At 45.1% G+C, this 24,778-nt stretch overlaps 2 protein-coding genes across 9 annotated transcripts in view; one reads left to right on the top strand and one right to left on the bottom strand.

The window, feature by feature from the left end:
• ak8 (adenylate kinase 8) overlaps positions 1 to 16,899 on the bottom strand; it is a 239,681-nt gene extending 222,782 nt beyond the window's left edge. For 2 of the 3 annotated variants that reach the window (XM_070863870.1, XM_070863871.1), the window contains exon 1: positions 16,002 to 16,899. In XM_070863870.1, the coding sequence (XP_070719971.1) occupies positions 16,002 to 16,085 (84 nt within the window). In that variant the 5' untranslated portion in view covers positions 16,086 to 16,899. The remainder of the gene's footprint in view (positions 1 to 16,001) is intronic. The other variant, XM_070863869.1, reaches the window with a different exon arrangement.
• spaca9 (sperm acrosome associated 9) overlaps positions 16,207 to 24,778 on the top strand; it is a 68,123-nt gene continuing 59,551 nt past the window's right edge. For 2 of the 6 annotated variants that reach the window (XM_070863877.1, XM_070863875.1), the window contains exons 1-2: positions 16,207 to 16,323; positions 19,716 to 19,864. The gene's annotated coding sequence lies outside the window, so the exon portion shown is untranslated. Of the gene's footprint in view, positions 16,698 to 19,715; positions 19,865 to 24,778 lie in introns of all 6 variants that reach the window. The other 4 variants (XM_070863876.1, XM_070863879.1, XM_070863881.1 and 1 more) reach the window with 4 other exon arrangements.

Here is a 24,778-nt window from a genome sequence, read left to right on the forward strand (position 1 = left end):
ACTGAGAGACTGCCATCGGGCATGAATGCAAATCCATTAGCACCATGTTGGCGCTGCGGGGGTAATCATCGAGCCCATCAATGTCGATTCAAGCACAACGTGTGCAAAGGCTGCGAAACAATGGGGCACCTCCAGCGAATGTGCAAGAGTGCGACTCACCACGTGGCAGAGTCGGCAGAGGATGATCGATCCGGCGCGGATCACGCAGAACAAAGAAGAGAGACAACTCAACCCGAGGAACAAGTGTATGGGGTACACACCTTCACCACCAAGAGCTCTCTTATCATATTGAAAGTCAAATTGAACGGTATTCTGGTATCAATGGAGTAGGACACGAGGGCGAGTCAGTCAATTATGAGCCAGAAGGCTTTTGAGAAACTGTGGGGCAACAAGGCACAAAGGCATTAACTGAGCCCGATTCAGACAAAGCTGTGCACCTACACCTAGGAGCTCATACTAGTCATTGGCAGTGCGGCAGTTAAAGTATTGCACGATGGAGCTGTGCATGATTTATCACTGTGGATTGTACCAGGCGATTGCCAATGTCCTAGGGGGAGTGTTTGCGAGTGCTGTTGGGGAGGAGTTAAACTAATATGGCAGGGGGATGGGAACTAATGCAGGGAGACAGAGGGAAACAAAAAGGAGACAAAAGCAAAAGACAGAAAGGAGATGAGAAAAAGTGGAGGGCAGAGAAACCCAAGGCAAAAAACAAAAAGGGCCACTGAATATAAAGGGGCTGCAGGAGGGGTCAAAACTAAAAAACATGGTTTAAAAACGAGGATTAAAACACTCTACCTAAATGCACGCAGTATTCGAAATAAAGTAAATGAGTTGACGGCACAAATCATTACAAATGGGTATGATTTGGTGGCCATTACACAAACATGGTTGCAGGGTGGCCAAGACTGGGAATTAAACATACAGGGGTATCTGACGATTCAGAAAGATAGACAAGAAGGGAAAGGAGGTGGGGTAGCTCGGTTAATAAAGGATGATATCAGGGCAATTGTGAGAGACGATATTGGCTCTAATGAACAAAATGTTGAATCATTGTGGGTGGAGATTAGAGATAGTAAGGGGAAAAAGTCACTGGTGGGCGTAGTTTATAGGCCCCCAAATAATAACTTCACGGTGGGGCGGGCAATAATCAAGGGAATGATGGAGGCATGTGAAAAAGGAACAGCAGTAGTCATGGGGGATTTTAACCTACATATCGATTGGTCAACTCAAATCGCACGGGGTAGCCTGGAGGAGGAATTCATAGAATGCATACGGGATTGTTTCTTACAACAGTATGTAACAGAACCTATAAGGGAGCAAGCTATCTTAGATCTGGTCCTGTGTAATGAGACAGGAATAATAAACGATCTCCTAGTAAAAGATCCTCTCGGAATGAGTGATCACAGTATGGTTGAATTTGTAATACAGATTGAGGGTGAGGAAGTTGTGTCAGAAACGAGCGTACTATGCTTAAACAAAGGGGACTACAGTGGGATGAGGGCAGAGTTGGCTAAAGTAGACTGGAAACAAGGACTAAACGGTGGCACAATTGAGGAACAGTGGAGGACTTTTAAGGAGCTCTTTCATAGTGCGCAACAAAAATATATTCCAGTGAAAAAGAAGGGCAGTAAGAGAAGGGATAACCAGCCATGGATAACCAAGGAAATAAAGGAGAGTATCAAATCAAAGACCAATGCGTATAAGGTGGCCAAGGTTAGTGGGAAACTAGAGGATTGGAAAAATTTTAAACAACAGCAAAGAATGACTAAAAAAGCAATAAAGAAAGGAAAGATAGATTACGAAGGTAAACTTGCGCAAAACATAAAAACAGATAGTAAAAGCTTTTACAGATATATAAAACGGAAAAGAGTGACTAAAGTAAATGTTGGTCCCTTAGAAGATGAGAAGGGGGATTTAATAATGGGAAATGTGGAAATGGCTGAGACCTTAAACAATTATTTTGCTTCAGTCTTCAGAGTGGAAGACACAAAAACCATGCCAAAAATTGCTGGTAACAGGAATGTGGGAATGGAGGACCTTGAGACAATCACTATCACTAGGGGGGTAGTGCTGGACAGACTAATGGGACTCAAGGTAGACAAGTCCCCTGGTCCTGACGAAATACATCCCAGTGTATTAAAAGAGATGGCGGAAGTTATAGCAGATGCATTCGTTATAATCTACCAAAATTCTCTGGATTCTGGGGAGGTACCAGCGGATTGGAAAACAGCTAATGTAAGGCCTCTGTTTAAAAAAGGGGGGCAGACAAAAGGCAGGTAACTATAGGCCGGTTAGTTTAACATCTGTAGTGGGGAAAATGCTTGAAACTATCATTAAGGAAGAAATAGCAGGACATCTAGATAGGAATAGTGCAATCAAGCAGACGCAGCATGGATTCATGAAGGGGAAATCATGTTTAACTAATTTACTGGAATTCTTTGAGGATATAACAAGCATGGTGGTTAGAGATGTACCGATGGATGTGGTGTATTTAGATTTCCAAAAGGCATTCGATAAGGTGCCACACGAAAGGTTACTGCAGACGATAAAGGTACGCGGTGTCAGAGGAAATGTATTAGCATGGATAGAGAATTGGCTGGCTAACAGAAAGCAGAGAGTCGGGATGAATGGGTCCTTTTCGGGTTGGAAATCGGTGGTTAGTGGTGTGGAGGGGACAGAGTGTAACAAAATTTGCAGATGACACAAAGATTAGTGGGAAAGCGGGTTGTGTAGAGGACACAGAGAGGCTGCAAAGAGATTTAGATAGGTTAAGCGAATGGGCTAAGGTTTGGCAGATGGAATACAATGTCGGAAAGTGTGAGGTCATCCACCTTGGGAAAAAAAACAGTAAAAGGGAATATTATTTGAATGGGGAGAAATTACAACATGCTGAGGTGCAGAGGGACTTGGGGGTCCTTGTGCATGAAACTCTTTTGGATCCTTGTGCATGAATCCCAAAATGTTAGTTTGCAGGTGCAGCAGGTAATCAGGAATGCGAATGGAATGTTGACCTTCATTGCGAGAGGGATGCAGTACAAAAGCAGGGAGGTCCTGCTGCAACTGTATAGGGTATTGGTAAGGCCGCACCTGGAGTACTGCGTGCAGTTTTGGTCACCTTACTTAAGGAAAGATATACTGGCTTTGGAGGGGGTACAAAGACGATTCACTAGGCTGATTCCGGAGATGAGGGGGTTACCTTATGATGATAGATTGAGTAGACTGGGTCTTTACTTGTTGGAGTTCAGAAGGATGAGGGGTGATCTTATAGAAACATTTAAAATCATGAACGGGATAGACAAGATAGAGCAGAGAGGTTGTTTCCACTGGTAGGGGAGACTAGAACTAGGGGGCACAGCCTCAAAATACGGAGGAGCCAATTTAAAACCGAGTTAAGAAGGAATTTCTTCTCCCAGAGGGTTGTGAATCTGTGGAATTCTCTGCCCAAGGAAGCAGTTGAGGCTAGCTCATTGAATGTATTTAAGTCACAGATAGATAGATTTTTAACCAATAAGGGAATTAAGAGTTATGGGGAGAGGGCGGGTAAGTGGAGCTGAGTCCACGGCCAGATCAGCCATGATCTTATTGAATGGCGGAGCAGGCTCGAGGGGCTAGATGGCCTACTCCTGTTCCTAATTCTTATGCTCTTATGTTCTAATGCTATTCGGCAGAAGCTGGCTGGGAAAGATTCGATGGAACTGAGACAACAGCAAAGCACTATCTTCAGTGGATGATGCCTTGTGCGCCCAAGTGCTGAGCAGGTTTCCGTCGCTATTTGAACCAGGCATTGGCAACTTCACAGGCGCCAAGGTGCAGGTCCATCTAGTCGCCGATGCAAGGCCCATTCATCACAAGGCTCGAGTGGTTCCATATATAATAAGGGAGAAAGTTAAGATCGAACTGGACTGACTTCAACGAGAGGGAATCATATCGCCAGTCAAGTTCAACGAGTGGGCCAGTCCGATTGTTCCGGTGTTGAAAAGTGATGGCACGGTCAGAATCTGCGGAGACTACAAGATAACGATCAACTGAGTCTCGTTACAAGACCAGTACCTGCTACCCAAGGTGGATGACCTGTTCGCAACGTTAGCGGGGGCGGGAAGTCGTTCACCAAGTTGGACCTAACCTCCGCCTACATGACACGGGAGCTGGCTGAATCTTTGGAAAGATTGACGTGCATCAACACGCACAAAGGACTGTTTATATACCACAGGTGCCCTTTTGGGATTCACTCGGCTGCTGCCAGCTTCCAGAGGAATATGAAGAGTCTGCTGAAATCGGTTCCATGCACCGTTGTGTTTCAAGACGTCATCCTGATCACCAGTCGTGACACCACCAAACACCTGCACAACCTGGAAGAGGTTCTAAGTCGACTAGACAGAGTGGGACTCAGGCTGAAACACTTCAAGTGTGTTTTCTTGGCGCCAGAGGTCGAATTTTGGGGGAGAAAGATTGCGGCAGACGGCATCAGACCCACGGACTCAAAGACAGAGGCCATCAAGAATGCACCCAGACCACAGAATGTGACGGAGCTGCGTTCGTTCCTGGGACTCCTCAACTATTTTGGTAACTTTCTACCCAGGTTAAGCACTTTATTGGAACCATTGCACATGTTGCTATGCAAGGGTGATGACTGGGTTTGGGGTAAATCTCAAGAGAGACAGCCTTTAAGAAGGCCAGAAACCTACTTTGTTCTAATAAGTTACTTGTACTGTATGACAATTAGTGCTAGCTTGTGATGCATCTTAGTGCGGGGTCGGCTGTGTGTTACAGCAAACCAATGTATCGGGCAAACTTCAACCAGTTGCAGACGCATCTAGAAGTCTGTCTAAGGCTGAAAGAGCCTACAGTATGGTCAAGAAAGAGGCGTTAGCATGTGTATATGGGATAAAGAAAATGCACCAATACCTATTTGGACTTCAGTTTGAGCTTGAAACCGACCACAAACCGCTCATTTCTATGTTTTCAGAAAGCAAAGTTATAAACACCAATGCTTCGTCCCGCATCCAAAGTTGGGCACTATCATTGTCCGCCTATGACTATGTTATCTGCCACAGACCAGGCACGGAGAACTGTGCTGATGCCCTCAGTCGGCTACCATTGCCCACTGCCGGGGTCGAAATGGTGCAGCCCATAGACTTGCTTCTGGTCATGAATGCTTTTGAGAACGCGAGGTCACTCAGTCACTGCTCGCCAGATCACGACCTGAACCAGCCAGGTTCCTGTGCTATCACTTGTAAAAAGTTGCGTCCTCAATGGGAGCTGGTCGGCCATTCCCGGAGAAATACAAGATGAATTGAAGCCATTTCACCGACGCAAAGATGAAATGTCCATCCAGTCGGATTGTCTCTTATGGGGTAATCGCGTGGTTTTGCAAAAAAAAGGCAGGGAAACGTTTATACACAACCTACACAATACCCACCCAGGCATAGTCATGAGGAAGGCTATAGCCAGGTCGCATGTTTAGTGGCCCGGCATTGACTCGGACTTAGTCATGCGTACACCAGTGCAACACGTGCTCACAATCGAGCAATGCACCAAGGGAGATTCCATTGAATCTGTGGTCATGGCCCTCCAAACCGTGGTCCAGGATCCACGTAGATTTTGCCGGCCCCTTTCTCGGAAAGATGTTTTTAGTTGTAGTGGATACTTACTCTAAATGGATTGAATGCGTAATCATGTCATCCAGCACATCCACTGCCACCATTGAAAGCCTCCGGGCTATGTTCACCACCCATGGCTTGCCCGACGTCCTTGTCAGTGACAATAGACCGTTTTTCACCAGCTCGGAATTCAACGAGTTTATGACGCGCAATGGTATCAAGCATGTCAGGTCTGCCCTGTTTAAGCCTGCATCCAATGGTCAAGCGGAACGGGCAGTCCAAACTATCAAGCAGAGCTTGAAACGCATGATGGAAGGCTCCTTGCAGACCCGCTTATCTCGGGTTCTGCTCAGCTACCGGATGCGACCCCACTCGCTCACTGGGGTTCCAGAATTGTTAATGAAGAGAGCATTCAAAACCGGGCTCTCCCGAGTCCACCCGGATCGAAATGATCATGTGAAAACCCAGCGTCACTGGCAAAATATGTACCACGATCGTGTGGCTGTATAGTGTGACATTGATGTTAACGATCCTGTGTTTGTCTTTAATTACGGTCATGATACTAAATGGGTCGCTTGCACTGTCTTGGCCAAGGAGGAGAATAGAGTGTTTTTATAGTCAAACTAATGAATGGACAAACATGCAGAAAGCATTTGGATCAGACTAAACTGTGGTTCACCGGCAACCAGGAACAACCTGAAGAGGACATCAACATCATCAATCCACCAACACACACCCAACCAGCAATCGACCTCGCTGTCAATCACGAGGATGAACCCATCATTCCCAACAGTCCTGTCAGACCAGCCGCGCCGCAGTGCAGCAATGGTCCAACCAACTCACCCATGCCAGAGTTTGCACTCAGACGATTAACCAGGGAGTGTAGGGCCCCGGATCGTCTCAACTTGTAAATAATTTGTATCAAAGGCTTTGTGGGGGGGGGGGGGGGGGTTAGTGATTTTATGTATGTAAACATTGTAACTGTGTAAGACTTGACACCAGAGGGCGCAACTGTTAGAGGCCCAAGGGTCACCTGAACACCTCGTGCAAGAGAGTATAAAAGGTTGTCTGCCGTGCTGCTTAGGCACTCTGGAGTTGTATTAAAGAGATTAAGATCACGGTACTCAGTCTTGTGGAGTTCTTCCATACTTAACAGTGGTAGAGGTTGCGGGTTTGGGAGGTGCTGCCGGAGAAGCCTTGTGGAGTTGTTGCAGTTCATCTTGCAGAAGGTACACTGCAGACACGGTGCACCAGTGGCACAGGGAGTGAATGTTGAAGGTGGTGATGGGGTGACAATCAAACGAGCTGCTTTGTCGTGGATGGTGTCAAGCTTCTTGATAGTTGTTGGAGCTGCACTCATCCAGGCAAGTGGAGAGTATTCCTGACTTGTGCCTTGTAGGTGGTGGAAAAACTGGGGAGTCAGGAGGTGAGACACTCACCGCAGAATACCCAGCCTCTGACCTGCTCTTGTAGCCACAGTATTTATGTGGCTGGTCCAGTTAAGTTTCTGGTCAATGGTGACCCCCAAGATGTTGATTTTGGGGGGTTCAGCAATGGTAATGCCGTTGAATGTCAAGTGGTTAGACTCCCGCTTGTTGGAGATAGTTATTGCCTGGCACTTTTGTAGCACGAATGTTACTTGCCACATATCAGCCCAAGCCAGATTGTCATCCAGGTCTTGCTGCATTAAGGCATGTACTGCTTCATTATCTGAGGAGTTGCAAATGGAACTAAACGCTATGCAATCATCAGCGAACATCCCACTTCTGACTTTATGTTGGAGGGAAGGTCATTGATGAAATAGCTGAAGATGGTTGGTCCTAGGACACTAGCATCTGACTATTTTTAAACGGAGCGACCATTGACAACGCAGCCGACCTGCATCATCAATGACTACTGGCACCGCATCCTATCCTGTAGCACGCTATTGATACTGTGCGATTTAAAATTAGTGCTTAGAGGTTGGGTTTAGAATAGGGAGTCAATGGTTTAGGTTAGGATTGGGAGTTCATTATTAGGGTTAGGATTGGGAGTTAATGGTTAGAGTTAGAATTAGGGATTATTAGGGTTAGGATTGGGAGTCAATGGTTAGGATTGGGAGTTCATGATTCAGGTTAGAATTGGAGTTAATGATTAGCGTTAGAATTAGGAATTATTAGGGTTAGGATTGGGAGTCAATGGTCAGAGTTAGAAACCACCATTGACAACGCTGTTGTCACTAGACGCGTGTGTTTGTAAATTCCAGGATTTAGTTCAGAAGAAACCAGCAGGATATTGTTATGTCTGTAATGTACTTATGAATGACTCCACGAGGCAATGTGTTGTACTCAAACTGTAGCGACTTTGGTCTTTTATTCATAACTCCAGAGTGAGGCACAAGCATGATGGGCAGCCTTTTATACTGGGCCCGGCATACCTATGCAGGTGACCCTCCGGTCTCCCACCGCAGTGCCCTCTGGTGGACAGCCTCTGCCACAGGTCTCCGCCAGTTGCACCCTCTAGTGGTGCCAGCATAGTTTATACACAGTGTAAACCTTATTGATAGTACATCAGGTAACAAGTCTCCATCTTATGCAACTATAGAGTGACTATATAAGAACATAAGAACAGAAGAATTAGGAACAGGAGTAGGCCATCTAGCCCCTCGAGCCTGCTCCGCCATTCAATAAGATCATGGCTGATCTGGTCGTGAACTCAGCTCCACTTACCCGCCCTCTCCCCGTAACCCTTAATTACCTTATTGGGTAAAAATCTATCTATCTTTGACTTGAAAACATTCAATGAGCTAGCCTCAACTGCTTCCTTGGGCAGAGAATTCCACAGATTCACAACCCTCTGGGAGAAGAAATTCTTTCTCAACTCGATTTTAAATTGGCTCCTCCGTATTTTGAGGCTGTGCCCCCTAGTTCTAGTCTCCCCTACCAATGGAAACAACCTCTCCGCCTCTATCTTGTCTATCCCTTTCATGATTTTAAATGTTTCTATAAGATCACCCCTCATCCTTCTGAACTCCAACGAGTAAAGACCCAGTCTACTCAATCTATCATCATAAGGTAACTCCCTCATTTCTGGAATCAGCCGAGTGAATCGTCTCTGTACCCCTTCCAAAGCTAGTATATCCTTCCTTAAGTAAGGTGACCAAAACTGCACGCAGTACTCCAGGTGCGGCCTTACCAATACCTTATACAGTTGCAGCAAGACCTCCCTGCTTTTGTACTCCATCCCTCTCGCAATGGAGGCCAACATTCCATTTGCCTTCCTGATTACCTGCTGAACCTGCAAACTAACCTTTTGGGATTGGAGATGGAGCACGCGGTGTCCACCGGTACGCTCGCGGCCTTCCGCGAGAGGTGGGCACCGGAGGGACTGGAGTGCATCATCACGCCCGGCAACCAAATTTTAATTTGATTTTACGTTTTAAAGTTTAATTTGTTTTAATTGCCGGTGTTTTTAGTGTCCCCTTCCCTTTTATAGGGGGCACTGGGGAAAAATTGTGATTTTAGTGCCCAAAAATAAAAACAAAAAAAAAACAAAAAAAAGAAAAAAAGGGCCTTGTAAATGTCTGGTGTGTCACCCAGGTCGGGTGGCACGGTTTAATGTGTTTTGTTTTGCAGATAAACTCCAAAAAGAGTTTCATGCACAAGGAGCTTACGCCGATGACGTGCTCCTCGCGGTAGAGAATCCCGCTGACCTGCGGAGGATGCGTGAGTGCCAAGAGATTTACTCGGCCGCATCCTCCGCCAGGATCAACTGGGAGAAATGTTCCGGACTCCTGGTGGGTCAGTGGCGGGTGGACTCCCTGCCGGAGGAGCTCAGGCCTTTTGCCTGGAGCACGACCCATCTCCTCTATCTGGGAGTCTACCTTAGCCCCGATGAGGGAGCCTGGCCGGCGAACTGGCAGGAGCTGGAGGCCAAGGTCGCCGCTCGCCTAGGGCGCTGGACAGGACTGCTCCGAGTGCTGTCCTACAGGGGTCGAGCGCTAGTCATAAACCAGCTGGTGGCCGCAATGTTGTGGTACCGGCTGGTCACTTTGACCCCTCCCCCTGCGTTTGTCGCCAAGATACAGAAGAGGCTGGTGGACTTCTTCTGGAACAACAGGAAGCACTGGGTCTCTGCTGCGGTCTTGAGTCTCCCGCTTGAGGAGGGCGGTCAGTCGTTGGTGTGCGTCAGCGCCCAGCTCGCGAATTTCCGTCTTCAGACCCTGCAGAGATACCTTTACGTCGAGCCCCCTCCTAGGTGGTGCGCTCTGGCGACGTATTTCTTCCGCCAGCAGCGCGACCTCAACTACGACACGCAGCTCCTGTTTGTGAACTTGGGGGGTGTCAGGACCACCCTCCGGGAGCTGCCTGTCTTTTACAGGGACCTCATCAGGGTCTGGAACAAAGTCTCCACCAAGCGCAGCTCTCCGCCGGCTGGAGTGGCGGCTGTCCTGCAGGAGCCGCTGCTCGGGAATCCGTACCTCCACGACCGAGGTTATGTGGCGGTCGGAAGAGAGGGCTGTGGCTGGTGAGGTGACCAGGGTCAGGGACCTGCTCGATGGCGGAGGAGCGGGCTGGATGGCGCCAGGCACACTGGCGCGGCGCCTAAATTCAGCCGACGTCCGCCACGCGGCCGAAGCCATCGAGTCGCTAAAAACAGCTTTGGGCCCTGACTATGTTAGGTGCATCGAGGAGGAGATCCCGTCCGAACTGACCCCCGTCCGGACGGAATTCCTCATTGGCGCCAAATCCCGGAACCTCCCTCGGGGGCCGGCGCCTCACAACTTGAGCCGCCTCGGGGAAATCCCCTCCGTGCCTTTCAGTTCCGCGCGGAGGGGTTTCCTGTACGGGCTGCTCCTGCACACTCTCAACTTTGCCATCCTCGCCGGCCGTCCGGACACGCCATGGCGTACCATTTTGCCGTCCGGAGGAGGCGGGGGTCCCCGATGGAGGGCACTCTATGCGGGAGTCCTCCCACTATTCATCGGGGACTTGGCCTGGAGGGTGGTGCACGGAGCAGTGCCGTGCAACAAATTTTTAAGCCGGTTCACGGACTCCCAGGCCGCCTGCAATTTCTGCAGTCTGGAGGAGTCCGTGTTCCATGTTTTTATTGAGTGCACGAGGTTGCAGCCCCTGTTCCATTATTTGGAGGGGCTGCTCCTGAAATTCTGGCTGCACTTCAGTCCCACTCTCCTGATCTTTGGGCACCCTGTGCAAGGGGAGCGGGTAGGTCCGAGGGCTTCCTCGTAGGACTGCTCCTGGGCACGGCCAAGGGTGCCATCAGCCGGTCCAGGCAGCGGGCGGTCGAGGGGGTCGTTCAACCTGACTGCCTGCCTCTCTTCCGCTCTTACATCCGGTCCAGGGTGTCCTTGGAGATGGAGCACACGGTGTCCACCGGTACGCTCGCGGCCTTCCGCGAGAGGTGGGCACCGGAGGGACTGGAGTGCATCATCGCGCCCGGCAACCAAATTTTAATTTGATTTTACGTTTTAAAGTTTAATTTGTTTTAATTGCCGGTGCTTTTATAGTGTCCCCCTCCCCTTTTATAGGGGGCACTGGAAAAATGTGATTTTAGCGCCCCAAAAAAAAAGAAAGAAAAACACAAAAAAAACACAAAAAAGAAAAAAAGGGCCTTGTAAATGTCTGTTGTGTCAATCAGGGCGGGTGGCACGGTTTAATGTTTTATGTTTTACAGGTAGACTCTAAAAGAGTTTCATGCACAAGGACCCCAACGTCCCTCTGCACCACAGCATGTTGTAATTTCTCTCCATTCAAATAATATTCCCTTTTACTGTTTTTTTTTCCCAAGGTGTATGACCTCACACTTTCCGACATTGTATTCCACCTGCCAAACCTTAGCCCATTCGCTTAACCTATCCAAATCTCCTTGCAGCCTCTCTGTGTCCTCTACACAACCCGCTTTCCCACTAATCTTTGTGTCATCTGCAAATTTTGTTGCACTACACTCTGTCCCCTCTTTTAGGTCATCTCTGTATATTGTAAACAGTTGTGGTTCCAGCACTGATCCCTGTGGCACACCACTAACCACTGATTTCCAACCGGAAAAGGACCCATTTATCCCGACTCTCTGCCTTCTGTTCGCCAGCCAATTCTCTATCCATGCTAATACATTTCCACTGACTCTGCGTACCTTTATCTTCTGCAGTAACCTTTTGTGTGGCACCTTATCGAATGCCTTTTGGAAATCTAAATACACCACATCCATCGGTACACCTCTATCCACCATGTTCGTTATATCCTCAAAGAATTCCAGTAAGTTAGTTAAACATGATTTCCCTTTCATGAATCCATGCTGCGTCTGCTTGATTGCACTATTCCTATCTAGATGTCCCGCTATTTCTTCCTTAATGATAGTTTCAAGCATTTTCCCCACTACAGATGTTAAACTAACCGGCCTATAGTTAGTTACCTGCCTTTTGCCTGCCCCCTTTTTTAAACAGAGGCCTTACATTAGCTGTTTTCCAATCCGCTGGTACCTCCCCAGAGTCCAGAGAATTTTGGTACATTATAACGAATGCATCTGCTATAACTTCCGCCATCTCTTTTAATACCCTGGGATGCATTTCATCAGGACCAGGGGACTTGTCCACCTTCAGTCCCATTAGTCTGTCCAGCACTACCCCCCTAGTGATAGTGATTGTCTCAAGGTCCTCCCTTCCCACATTTCTGTGGCCTGCAAATTTTGGCATGGTTTTTGTGTCTTCCACTGTGAAGACGGAAGCAAAATAATTGTTTAAGGTCTCAGCCATTTCCACATTTCCCATTATTAAATCCCCCTTTTCATCTTCTAAGGGACCAACGTTTACTTTCGTCACTCTTTTCCATTTTATATATCGGTAAAAGCTTTTACGATCTGTTTTTATGTATTGCGCAAGTTTACCTTCGTAATCTATCTTCCCTTTCTTTATTGCTTTTTTAGTCATTCTTTGCTGTTGCTTAAAATTTTCCCAATCCTCTAGTTTCCCACTAACCTTGGCCACCTTATACGCATTGGTCTTTGATTTGATACTTTCCTTTATTTCCTTGGTTATCCACGGCTGGTTATCCCTTCTCTTGCCGCCCTTCTTTTACACTGGAATATATTTTTGTTGCTCACTATGAAAGAGCTCCTTAAAAGTCCTCCACTGTTCCTCAATTGTGCCACCATTTAGTCCTTGTTTCCAGTCTACTTTAGCCAACTCTGCCCTCATCCCACTGTAGTCCCCTTTGTTTAAGCATAGTACGCTCGTTTCTGACACAACTGTTCTGACAAACAGTAGTAGTGATGTTGGGGAGGGCATCAAACATGAAATTAGGGGTGCGTGCAATAAAGGTGCAGCAGTTATAATGGGTGACTTTAATATGCACATAAATTAACCAAACTGGAAGCAATACGGTGGAGGAGGATTTCCTGGAGTGCATAAGTGATGGTTTTTTAGACCAATATGTCGAGGAACCAACTAGGGGGGAGGCCATCTTAGACTGGGTGTTGTGTAATGAGAGAGGATTAATTAGCAATCTCGTTGTGCGAGGCCCCTTGGGAAAGAGTGACCATAATATGGTGGAATTCTGCATTAGGATGGAGAATGAAACAGTTAATTCAGAGACCATGGTCCAGAACTTAAAGAAGGGTAACTTTGAAGGTATGAGGCGTGAATTGGCTAGGATAGATTGGCGAATGATACTGAAGGGGTTGATTGTGGATGGGCAATGGCAGACATTTAGAGACCGCATGGATGAACTACAACAATTGTACATTCCTGTCTGGCGTAAAAATAAAAAAGGGAAGGTGGCTCAACCGTGGCTATCAAGGGAAATCAGGGATAGTATTAAAGCCAAGGAAGTGGCATACAAATTGGCCAGAAATAGCAGCGAACCTGGGGACTGGGAGAAATTTAGAACTCAGCAGAGGAGGACAAAGGGTTTGATTAGGGCAGGGAAAATGGAGTACGAGAAGAAGCTTGCAGGGAACATTAAGACGGATTGCAAAAGTTTCTATAGATATGTAAAGAGAAAAAGGTTAGTAAAGACAAACGTAGGTCCCCTGCAGTCAGAATCAGGGGAAGTCATAACGGGGAACAAAGAAATGGCGGACCAATTGAACAAGTACTTTGGTTCGGTATTCACTGAGGAGGACACAAACAACCTTCCGGATATAAAAGGGGTCGGAGGGTCTAGTAAGGAGGAGGAACTGAGGGAAATCCTTATTAGTCGGGAAATTGTGTTGGGGAAACTGATGGGATTGAAGGCCGATAAATCCCCAGGGCCTGATGGACTGCATCCCAGAGTACTTAAGGAAGTGGCCTTGGAAATAGTGGATGCATTGACAGTTATTTTCCAACATTCCATTGACTCTGGATCAGTTCCTATGGAGTGGAGGGTAGCCAATGTAACCCCACTTTTTAAAAAAGGAGGGAGAGAGAAAACAGGGAATTATAGACCGGTCAGCCTGACATCGGTAGTGGGTAAAATGATGGAATCAATTATTAAGGATGTCATAGCAGTGCATTTGGAAAGAGGTGATATGATAGGTCCAAGTCAGCATGGATTTGTGAAAGGGAAATCATGCTTGACAAATCTTCTGGAATTTTTTGAGGATGTTTCCAGTAGAGTGGACAAGGGAGAACCAGTTGATGTGGTATATTTGGACTTTCAGAAGGCTTTCGACAAGGTCCCACACAAGAGATTAATGTGCAAAGTTAAAGCACATTGGATTGGGGGTAGTGTGCTGACATGGATTGAGAACTGGTTGTCAGACAGGAAGCAAAGAGTAGGAGTAAATGGGGACTTTTCAGAATGGCAGGCAGTGACTAGTGGGGTATCGCAAGGTTCTGTGCTGGGGCCCCAGCTGTTTACACTGTACATTAATGATTTAGACGAGGGGATTAAATGTAGTATCTCCAAATTTGCGGATGACACTAAGTTGGGTGGCAGTGTGAGCTGCGAGGAGGATGCTATGAGGCTGCAGAGCGACTTGGATAGGTTAGGTGAGTGGGCAAATGCATGGCAGATGAAGTATAATGTGGATAAATGTGAGGTTATCCACTTTGGTGGTAAAAACAGAGAGACAGACTATTATCTGAATGGTGACAGATTAGGAAAAGGGGAGGTGCAAAGAGACCTGGGTGTCATGGTACATCAGTCATTGAAGGTTGGCATGCAGGTACAGCAGGCGGTTAAGAAAGCAAAGGGCATGTTGGCCTTCATAGCGAGGGGATTTGAGTACAGGGGCAGGGAGGTGTTGCTACAGTTGCCTTGGTGAGGCCACACCTGGAGTATTGTGTACAGTTTTGGTCTCCTAACCTGAGGAAGGACATTCTTGCTATTGAGGGAGTGCAGCGAAGGTTCACCAGACTGATTCCCGGGATGGCGGAACTGACATATCAAGAAAGACTGGATCAACTGGGCTTGTATTCACTGGAGTTCAGAAGAATGAGAGGGGACCTCATAGAAACGTTTAAAATTCTGATGGGGTTAGACAGGTTAGGTGCAGGAAGAATGTTCCCAATGTTGGGGAAGTCCAGAATCAGGGGTCACAGTCTAAGGATAAGAGGTAAGCCATTTAGGACCGAGATGAGGAGGAACTTCTTCACCCAGAGAGTGGTGAACCTGTGGAATTCTCTACCACAGAAAGTTGTTGAGGCCAGTTCACTGAATATATTCAAAAAGGAGTTAGATGAAGTCCTTACTACTAGGGGAATCAAGGGGTATGGTGAGAAAGCAGGAATGGGGTACTGAAGTGCATGTTCAGCCATGAACTTATTGAATGCCGGTGCAGGCTAGAAGGGCCGAATGGCCTACTCCTGCACCTATTTTCTATGTTTCTATGTTTCCTCATCCTCAATCTGTATTACAAATTCAACCATATTGTGATCACTCATTCCGAGAGGATCTTTTACGAGGAGATCGTTTATTTTTCCTGTCTCATTACACAGGGACTATGTCTATAGTCTGCATATATAACAGAAATAATTGCTTTCTTTGTTTTTACTCTCAATACTTTTGACATTTTGAAGTGTGAAGGAGGAGCAGGGGACACCAGACTTTTAGACTGATATTGATCCTACTTGAAACTTTTCCAGGGCTGTTAACTTGGCAAAATGCTAATACTGAGTGAGACAGGTGATCAAAAAGAGTGACACCGATCGCCAATCCATTCAAATATACGCAGCTACCTTTATTTGCAGAAGCGAGTTACATCAAAATAGGTTCTATGTTTAAAGTAAAAAGACTGAGACTTGATGTTGATGCTTCTTGATATCCGCTGCAACAACTTAACACCTACATAAACAGCAACAATTTACCTGCAATAACTGAACAAGCCGGAGATTTTAATTTCAGGCAAAATTTTTTAAAAAACACGCCTATAAGATGTATAATGACATTGATATGATGATACATGACAAACATTGGCGCTGTTTACCTGCAACATCTGAAATACTCCGTGTTTCTCCGCGTAAACACCGAGCTCCGGGGAAATCCGCAACGGCTTCTTGCTTGCGTCCATTTCTTTCAAGATTAAAAATAATAATAAAACTATAGACGTGGGGACGACACCCTTTCAATTAAGGGGCTCACTAAGGCCGCTCACTGCCACCTGCTAGGTTTTCTTCTGCGCCTAAACGCCGAGCGCGCGCTTGGCGTAGGCCGCGTTACCAGGGCAACCAGGCAAAGTTCAAACAGATCGGGCGGTTGTTGAACAGAGTTGACAGCGACACCGACAACCGTCGCAGCGAATCCAAAGGGTAAAACAATAATTCCCCAACCTATTTATTTAGTGATTTTGAAGTGTTTCTGCTTCTGATCGAGCATGTTATACGGTGCGCAAAACTGATTCGGCGTTCCCGTTGCTCTGCAGACCGAGATGTTGTGACTGGAGTCCTCCAGCTGACCTGTGGAGTTTCTTCCAAAAAAATAATGCATATAATATACAAATATTTGCTAACTGCACCATAGCTCTCTTCAACTTGCAAATCTCCCTTCAATGACCCGCCTCCGAGTCGCCATTTTTAGAGTTTGAGAGCATCCAACTTTTCGGAGATGCTTTTAACCGGTAGCAGAGTTTTCTTCAATGAAAGGGACACGGTTAACATATCATTTCAATTAAGAGAATTGAGAGGTAACATATTTTGTAAAGAGTTTAGTAAAGAAGCCCGCAATGGATCAGAACACCTTCTGGGGTGGGCACTCCTAATTTTGTTGGAGCAAATTCTGGTGCAAAATGTTTTCTCATGTTTTTCAGCCTTTCTCTTGCTCTCCCTCACCCTTTTCTCTTGCTCCTCCTGATTCCGTGCCAATCTTTACTACAGCTCCCTGTTTGAAACAACTAATCAACCCTTTCTACCCTTGCCACAGCACCAAAACTGTCCTAACCAAAGCCACAGGAAGAGGGAAAACCTTTTTTTTGTAATTTAGTTTCAATTTTATACAAACCATTGATTTTGGAAGAATGAGACAGAAGGAAATACATCTAACTAAAATCTCTTCGATGCATTCTGGCAAATTTCCCTGAAATCATAATTCAACATTGAGAACATTTCAAATTTCATACTTTTACCATTGATTCCTTTACTCTCCCTGACTCTTAGAAGAAGCAGACTGCTCGCAACCTGAACATTCTGTTTGACTCGAGCTGAGATTTTGACCCCATATCCTCTCTATCACAATGACTGCCTACTTCCATCTCCATAAAATCATACACCTCCATCTGTACCTCAGTCTACCGGCTGCTGAAATCCTCACCTATGTCTTTATTATCTGCAGACTCAACTATTCCCACGCTCGCCTGGTTGGCCCCCCATCATCCACGCTGTGTAAACTTCAGTTCTTCCAAAACTCTACTGCCCACATACTATCCTATACCAAGTTCCGCTTACCCATCACCCCTGTCCTCGCTGAACTACATTGTCTCCCAGGCCCCAACACTTTAGATTCAAAATTCTCATCCTCATGTTTAAATCCTTTCATGGCCTCACCCCTCCCTATCTCTGTTACTTCCTCCAACCCTATATCCTCCTCCTGACCACTCCATTCCTCTGGCCTCTTGCCCATCGATCTCTCCCTTTGCCTTTCCATTGGCAGCCGTGCTTTCAGCCGCTTGGGTCCCTGACTCTGGAATTCCTCTCTAAACCTCTACACTTCTCTGCCTCCCTCTCATCCTTCCAGATTCCCCTTAACTCCCACCATTGACTAAGCTTTTAATCATCTAATATCTTATTCTTTGACTTAAAAAAACTACGCTTCTATGAATCACTTTGGGACATATTTCCACATTAAAGGGTCTATTTAGATTGTGGTTATTATTTTCTTGGTCCAAAACCAATTATTCTTTATAGATGCATAGAATTTGAAACAATGATAGTTAACACAGTGTCCTGTTTTTCTCTGTCTTTCTGCCGTACAATGATTAGCTTTTTATAGGCAAAATGGAATTGAATTTTAAAAGCTTTTAAGGAAAGCACTTTAAGGACTAATTAAGGGTCGGCTTTGCTTTGTTCATACTTTACGATCAAAAATATTTGAATTAATGCAGCTATGTGGATAAAGAAAAACAAGGAAAGGCAATTTTAGAACCTCCTTCTAGGCCAAAACTGCGTCAAAAGTGTGTCCTGGCCAGCATTTATCCTAACCAACACCACTGTTTGTTTGTGGGACCTTGGTGAGCTCATATTGGCAGCCACATTTACCTATATTATTACACCAGTGACTACACTTCAAAAGCTGTGAAGCATTTGGACATGTTTATTTGCACTACAAAATGCTCTGATTGGCTCTCCATGATCACATGACCTGATTGCTGATTGGCCCCCTTGGAGGATGACAGTTTCTCTGGAATGTGTACTTAGAACTGCCCAGCCCAAGTTCTCAGTGATGCAAAGTGTAATTCGAGCCATTCTGACTGCCGTCTCCAGACAGGATAAAGCACCCCCAGCCCAAGTTCCTGCCCCATCCTAGCCCAAGTTCCTGACACTCCCAATCCAAGTTCATGCCCCCCTCAGCCGAAGTTCCTGCCACATCCTAGCCCAAGTTCATGCCCCCCCCAGCCCAAGTTCATGCTCCCCCAGCCAAAGTTCCTGCCCCATCCTAGTCCAAGTTCCTGCCCCATCCTAGCCCAAGTTCTTGCCCCATCCCAGCCCAAATTCCTGCCCCATCCCAGCCCAAGTTCCTGATCTCCCCAATCCAAGTTCCTGAACTTAGCACCACCCCCCGCCCCGCCCCTGCCACACCACACCATAGATGGGGCATTGTGTGTGGGTCATAGATTGTTGACAGGTTTATTGGGTATGAAGTGAATAATGACACACGCACCAAGCTTTCTGAGAAATCGGATGTGGGTGTAAAGGGGGTGGGGTTGGAAGATCGTGATCCATCTTCCCTGAGTTCCCTCTCTCCCCTCTGATCCCCTCTCCCACGTCTCTCTCTCTCTCCCTCCCCCCCCCCCACCCAGTCTCGCTCTCTCTCTCCCACCTGATGTTTTCTCTCCCACAGAAGGCCACGAAAATGTTTGTGTAGATAATCACAGTGATATTCTAGGTAAAATTCCTGAAGCTAATCCATAGCTAGACATACGCGGCACAACTCCAGCTCACAGTACATGCCCGACTTGCGGTGTCGGGTTCGAGGAGTCTGAGCATGCATGGGAGAACAGAGGTGGAGTTCAGGGGACAGTGGTGCGCATGCGTAGGCGTCGGGGGAGGGATCCAGGGCGCGCAGGCGCAGAGGGACGCTCAAAGAGTGCAAATAATCACTCTGGAAGCATTTTAGACAGATGGAGATGCAGAGAGGATGTTTCCACTGATGGGGAGACTAGAACTAGGGGACATGACCTTAGAATAAGGGGCCGCCCATTTAAAACTGAGATGAGGAGAAATTTCTTCTCTCAGAGTGGTGTAAATCTGTGGAAGCTGGGACATTGGATAAATTTAAGACAGAAATAGACAGTTTCTTAAACGATAAGGGGATAAGGGGTTATGGGGAGCAGATGGGGAAGTGGAGCTGAGTCCATGATCAGAACAGCCAAGATCTTATTGATTGGTGGAGCAGGTTCGAGGGGCTGTATGGCCTACTCCTGTTCCTATTTCTTATGTTCTTATGTTCTTATGAAAGGCCCTACGTAAATGCAAGTTCTTTCTTTCAGATGGAAACTATCAACCCTGCCACAGTGTTGCCAAGCTCCAGGACACCCACACCAGTTCTGCAAAATCCTAGATGCCTTCCTCCAGCCTAGTACATGTTGCCTAAGGTCTTGCTTTGTATCATAAATGTTTTAAAAGAAAAGATGTAAAAGTAGGTGCATAAGTAAAGGAACATAGAATAATCAAGGCCACTTATTTACAGTTTTCACAGAAAGTTGGACAGAATTGTGAAATTCAGTACCAAAAATCCCAGCATATCATGTGATTAAAATGTAGTTTCACTTATTCAGTCACGAAAAATCAGTAATCCTGATAATATGTTGTGTATTATATTGCGTAACATTCCTATTGCTTTAAAACACCATATCCTCTGACTCACCACAAGCAACACCACAGGGCTTCTACTAGTGATGTTGTAAAAATGGTGTGTCTAGCATGCACTTGCTGTCTGTCACATGTTAGGTGTCACGCACAACCAATTAACTTAAGGAGCTGGACTTTAAAACAAAAAATCCAATCTAACCTCTAATTGACATAACATCAAGGAAAGACCCCAATTTTAACTCCAGTTGAATATCCCGCTCTGGCCTGAGTTAAAATTACAGTCGGGGCTCAATGATGTCATTGGGCCACCACATGCATATGTAAAGAAGGACCCTGTTGGCTCCGGGCACGTGTCCTTGCTGCCTGCTCAGGAGAGCAGGTTAAAATTCCAGATGTTGCGATTATGGCAGCTTTCGGACAGGTAGGAACCAGGGCAATTTTAACTGCCCTCCGCCAGATAGCTGCTGAGCGAGTAGGATTAAATTCACCCCCAATATCTCTGGACAACAGTCCTAGGATGTTAAGCTCTTTTTTCTTCTACCTGTTACTGCAGTGGGAGGGGTTCGCTGCCTACATTCATCAGAGACTTAGTTAAAAGGCTCTGGATGGAATTGCTAAGATTTTGAATTTTTGCAGTGTACCCAATAAAGAGTGTTGGAAGAAACCAGAATTGTTAAAGTTAGCATACCTTGATCTTTACCTGTTGTTCTCCCCTCCCTCTTGTTTTGACAAGCCCTACACAGGTGCTTTCTTGCATTTTGTCAGTTCTGATAAAGCGTTCCTCCCAAAATATTAAAGTCTTTTCTCTTCATAAATTCTGATGTACCCCATGTGCATATCCTGCATTTTCTATCTCTGCAGCAAATTAACACTTAACCCACTGCAGGATTCTGTTGTATACAAATTGATTTTCATTAGGCTAAAGATTAGTTGGGAGAAATACCTTTAAAAAAAATATATAATTCTGCAACATATTAGAAAACAAAGCAAATCAAACACAGTGAAAATGTCATCTGGCCCCACACGATGGTGCTGTTGAGCTCTCTAACACTTACTGAGAGCTTGTGGGAATAACATAATCAAGAATAAATGTAACTCTGTGTACAAAGAAGACGTGGCAAAATAAGGTGATGAATGGAAAGAATATTTATCTAATTATATATTGAAAATAGTGGGGCAGAAGGAAGTTGAAAGTAGATGTTATTAAATATTTTTGCAGAACATTAATTCACTGTAAAAAATATTACGGGATATTTTTGGAATTTTATGGATAAACATGCCCAAGAATTTAAATCAGCAAAGAAACATTTTGGTTTATGAATAGAATGTGCGTGAGTGAGCAAGAAACGGATACAGCAGTAAAACATATTGCTTCTTTCATGGTATAATGCTCCTGATATTTATTTGAGCAAAGCCGCAGACAACCTGCTAAGATATATGAAAAACAGTGCATCTAATGCATGTCAAACATGGGCATCACACTTTTCTATATGCAAATTTTGTGTCCATTAAAGATATATTAAAAAGAGAGAAAGAAGCCTATTGTTTGCATTCTACGCAGAAGCTCCCCCAAGCCACAGAAAGTATTGACACAAGAGGCAGACTGTTTATAGTGCCTAATTTATTTTAGCAATCATGCTTTTTTGATAAAAGCAAGTCTGGCTCCTAATTGATATGAGCAATGTGTTCCAAAGTATAGAGCACAAATTTGGGGGGGAAATTTGCAGGATAGGACAGGGGAGTGGGACTAATTGGATGGCTCAAAGAGGCACAATGGGCTCAATTGGCCTCCTTCTGTGCTGTATCATTCTATGATTCTATGAATCTATCTTGTAGTCTTAAAGAGACACACCCCTGAGCTTTAGCATCAGAATAATGCATTTTACATTATGATGTAGTGGGACGGTCTCTTCTTCTCACATCTCGAGGAGAAAAAAGGAAGAGAGGTTAGCATGATTTCCTGTGGAATTCATGTAGGAATTACATTCTTGTTTCATAATATGTTTCATTGACAGTTAATGCTGGGTAATATAAAATGCGAGGGAAGAGAATTAGAAAGATACAATGAACTCATAGGAATAGGAGTCGGCCATTCAGGCCCTCCGATCCTGTTCCACCATTCAATTCGATTAAGGCTGTACCATTTATCCGCCTTTGATCCATTTCCATTGGTACCCATACCTAACAAAAACCTATGAATTTCAGTCTTGAAAATTTCAATTGACACAGCATCCATAGTCTTTTGAGGGAGTGAAGTTCATATTTCCACTGCCTTTTGTATGGAAAAGGTGCTTCCTAATTTCACCCCTGAAAGGTCTAGCTTTAATTTTAAGATAGCGCCCCCCTATTCTAGATTTCCCCCAACAGAGGAAATAGTTTCTCTGTATCTACCCTATCGAAGCCTTTTGTCCTTTTAAACGCCTTGATTAGATCATTCCATAACTTTCCAAACTCAAGGGAATACAAGCCAAGTTTCTGCAATGTGTCCATAATTTAACCCTTTAAGCTCCAGGATAATTCGGGTGAATTTGTGCTGTACCTTCTCCAAGGCCAATACATTCTTCCTGAGGTGCAGTGGCCAAAACTGAATGCAGTGCTCCAGATAGGAAGTTGGAATGGGGCTTGGGGGTGTTGAACAATAGACAACAAGGCTCCTAATTCTTATGTTATGATGTGTTACCTAATGGGCACCTATGGTAAGCAATTCAAGCATTTTGACCCAGTGCAAGGGGGGAGGTCATTTGGAGTGGCAGACAATCAGATAGGTTTCCTTCACTAATCACTATGCAGTGACTCCTGCTGTAAATTGTGCATGTGGACATTGGTTGAGGACATGATAGAACTCAGCTGTGATCATCTTCATGGTGGAATACATGTAAAGAATGTCCACTTGCACGGCTGTTGCTGCCCAAGTCAGTACTTACCCTGTTGAAAGTTAGCATTTCAAGAGAAAAAGAGAAAAAACTTTAATAACAAAGAAGCTACAATCTTAATATATAATATTGTTTTTTAAATTTATTTTATGGTTAAGAGCACTGATTAATACTGGTGTGCTCAGCATTTAGTGTTATATGTTTCATGTCATACGCCTTGCTTGTCTTGTCATAAATATAAAGAAGGTGGCCAGTCATTATTTTCCCACCTACTCAGTGATTATTTTGTCATCTTTTCCCACCTACTCAGTGATCACATATAAAGAGTACTTTTTCCCAATAGATGTATTAATTTATAGGTATTGTTGGGAAGGAAACATGATGTTATGAGGCCTGGCCTGTTGAGACGGATGCTGTACATGACCTGATGTCTGCAGTTTTAATTAATTTGTGGCACTATATTGTGACCTTAGAAAAATAATTACAGAGCATGCACACTATAACTAAGTCCTGAGAAGATCATGTATTTTCCTTTATAATTGGCTTCCTGCTGAACTTATATATTGATATTGCTACTGCAGGAGTTCAACATATAAAGGTAATAACTAACTAATCATCCCTGAAGGGTGGATGGTTAGTACAGTATTATCAAAATGGTGAGTTTCAAAAACCTTTGAACTCAACAGGGGTCATTTTTCACTTCACCACCTGGGTTGTAACCTGGCTGACCAGACTCACTCCCCACCCTTATAGAACCCATCCTATTCTCCATGCCATTGATACCCCCAATGCTGCTAATTGTAGCATGTCTCTATACCAACATGCTTAAAACTTGAATGTAGTAATTTTTGAGAGTTGGACACTAGATCATTCCTATAGTACACAGACATGTACAGGATAGAAAAGACCATTTTGGTCCATCTGACTGGCCTCAGAGTTCCAGCATAGACTACAAAGTTCGCAACTTGCACCCTTCAATTGATTGTCTCTCCAAAGCCTGTCCAACTCCCTTTTAAAATTATTGATGCTATCAACCTCTCTAGCATCCCTAAGGCACTCATTCCAAACATTCATAACCTTCTGTGTGAAATAATTTGATATGTCCATTCATCTTCCCTTTTCTGAACTTGATCCCATTCCCCTTTGTTATCATTCTCAGGACCACTGTAAACAATTTCTCAGGGTTCAAGTGATGTTAGGCTATATAACAGTGACTGCATTTCAAAGCAATTTATTGCATGTAACTGCCTCAGAGCATTTCTGAGAGATGTGGCAAGACAGTATATAAGTGAAAAATCCTTTTTAGTAAAAATTCCACATGTGTTTTCATGGTTTATGATGTCATCTAGAGGCCAAGACTAAACTAGTCTTGTTTCTTCTAACCATCTATGATACTATAAATGATTTTAAATTGGGGTTAGGATGGCATTAATAAACCATTTATTCTCATGGGTTTGTGATGTAATCTGAGCCCTAACTTTGGCTATAAAGTCAGAAGCTAGAGTGGAGGGATTTGAGCAAGGAGTTTTCGGAGAGCTGGGCACAGAGATAGGAAACAACTACACATTTCATACCTTAGAAAGGGAGCTGTAGAGGCTCAACAGTTGGAGCGGATGGATAGGCCGAGGGTAGGTTTTTTTGAGGAGTGAGATGATGATGGTGGTTTTTAAGGAAAGAGGAATGGTGCCTGTGCAGAGAAAACTAAGATCCAGGAAGTGGAGTCGAGGTCAGGATTTGAGTGGAAAGATAGAGTTTCACAAACAAAATAAGCTTGGCGAGAGCAAGGGGAAAGATGGCACAAAGACAGGGGTTCAGAGGAGGCAACTACATGAATGATCTTGGAGACAAAAATGTCCAATGAGCTCCTG

This window comes from Pristiophorus japonicus, chromosome 20, assembly GCF_044704955.1.
Source record: "Pristiophorus japonicus isolate sPriJap1 chromosome 20, sPriJap1.hap1, whole genome shotgun sequence".
NCBI classification, from domain to species: domain Eukaryota; kingdom Metazoa; phylum Chordata; class Chondrichthyes; family Pristiophoridae; genus Pristiophorus; species Pristiophorus japonicus.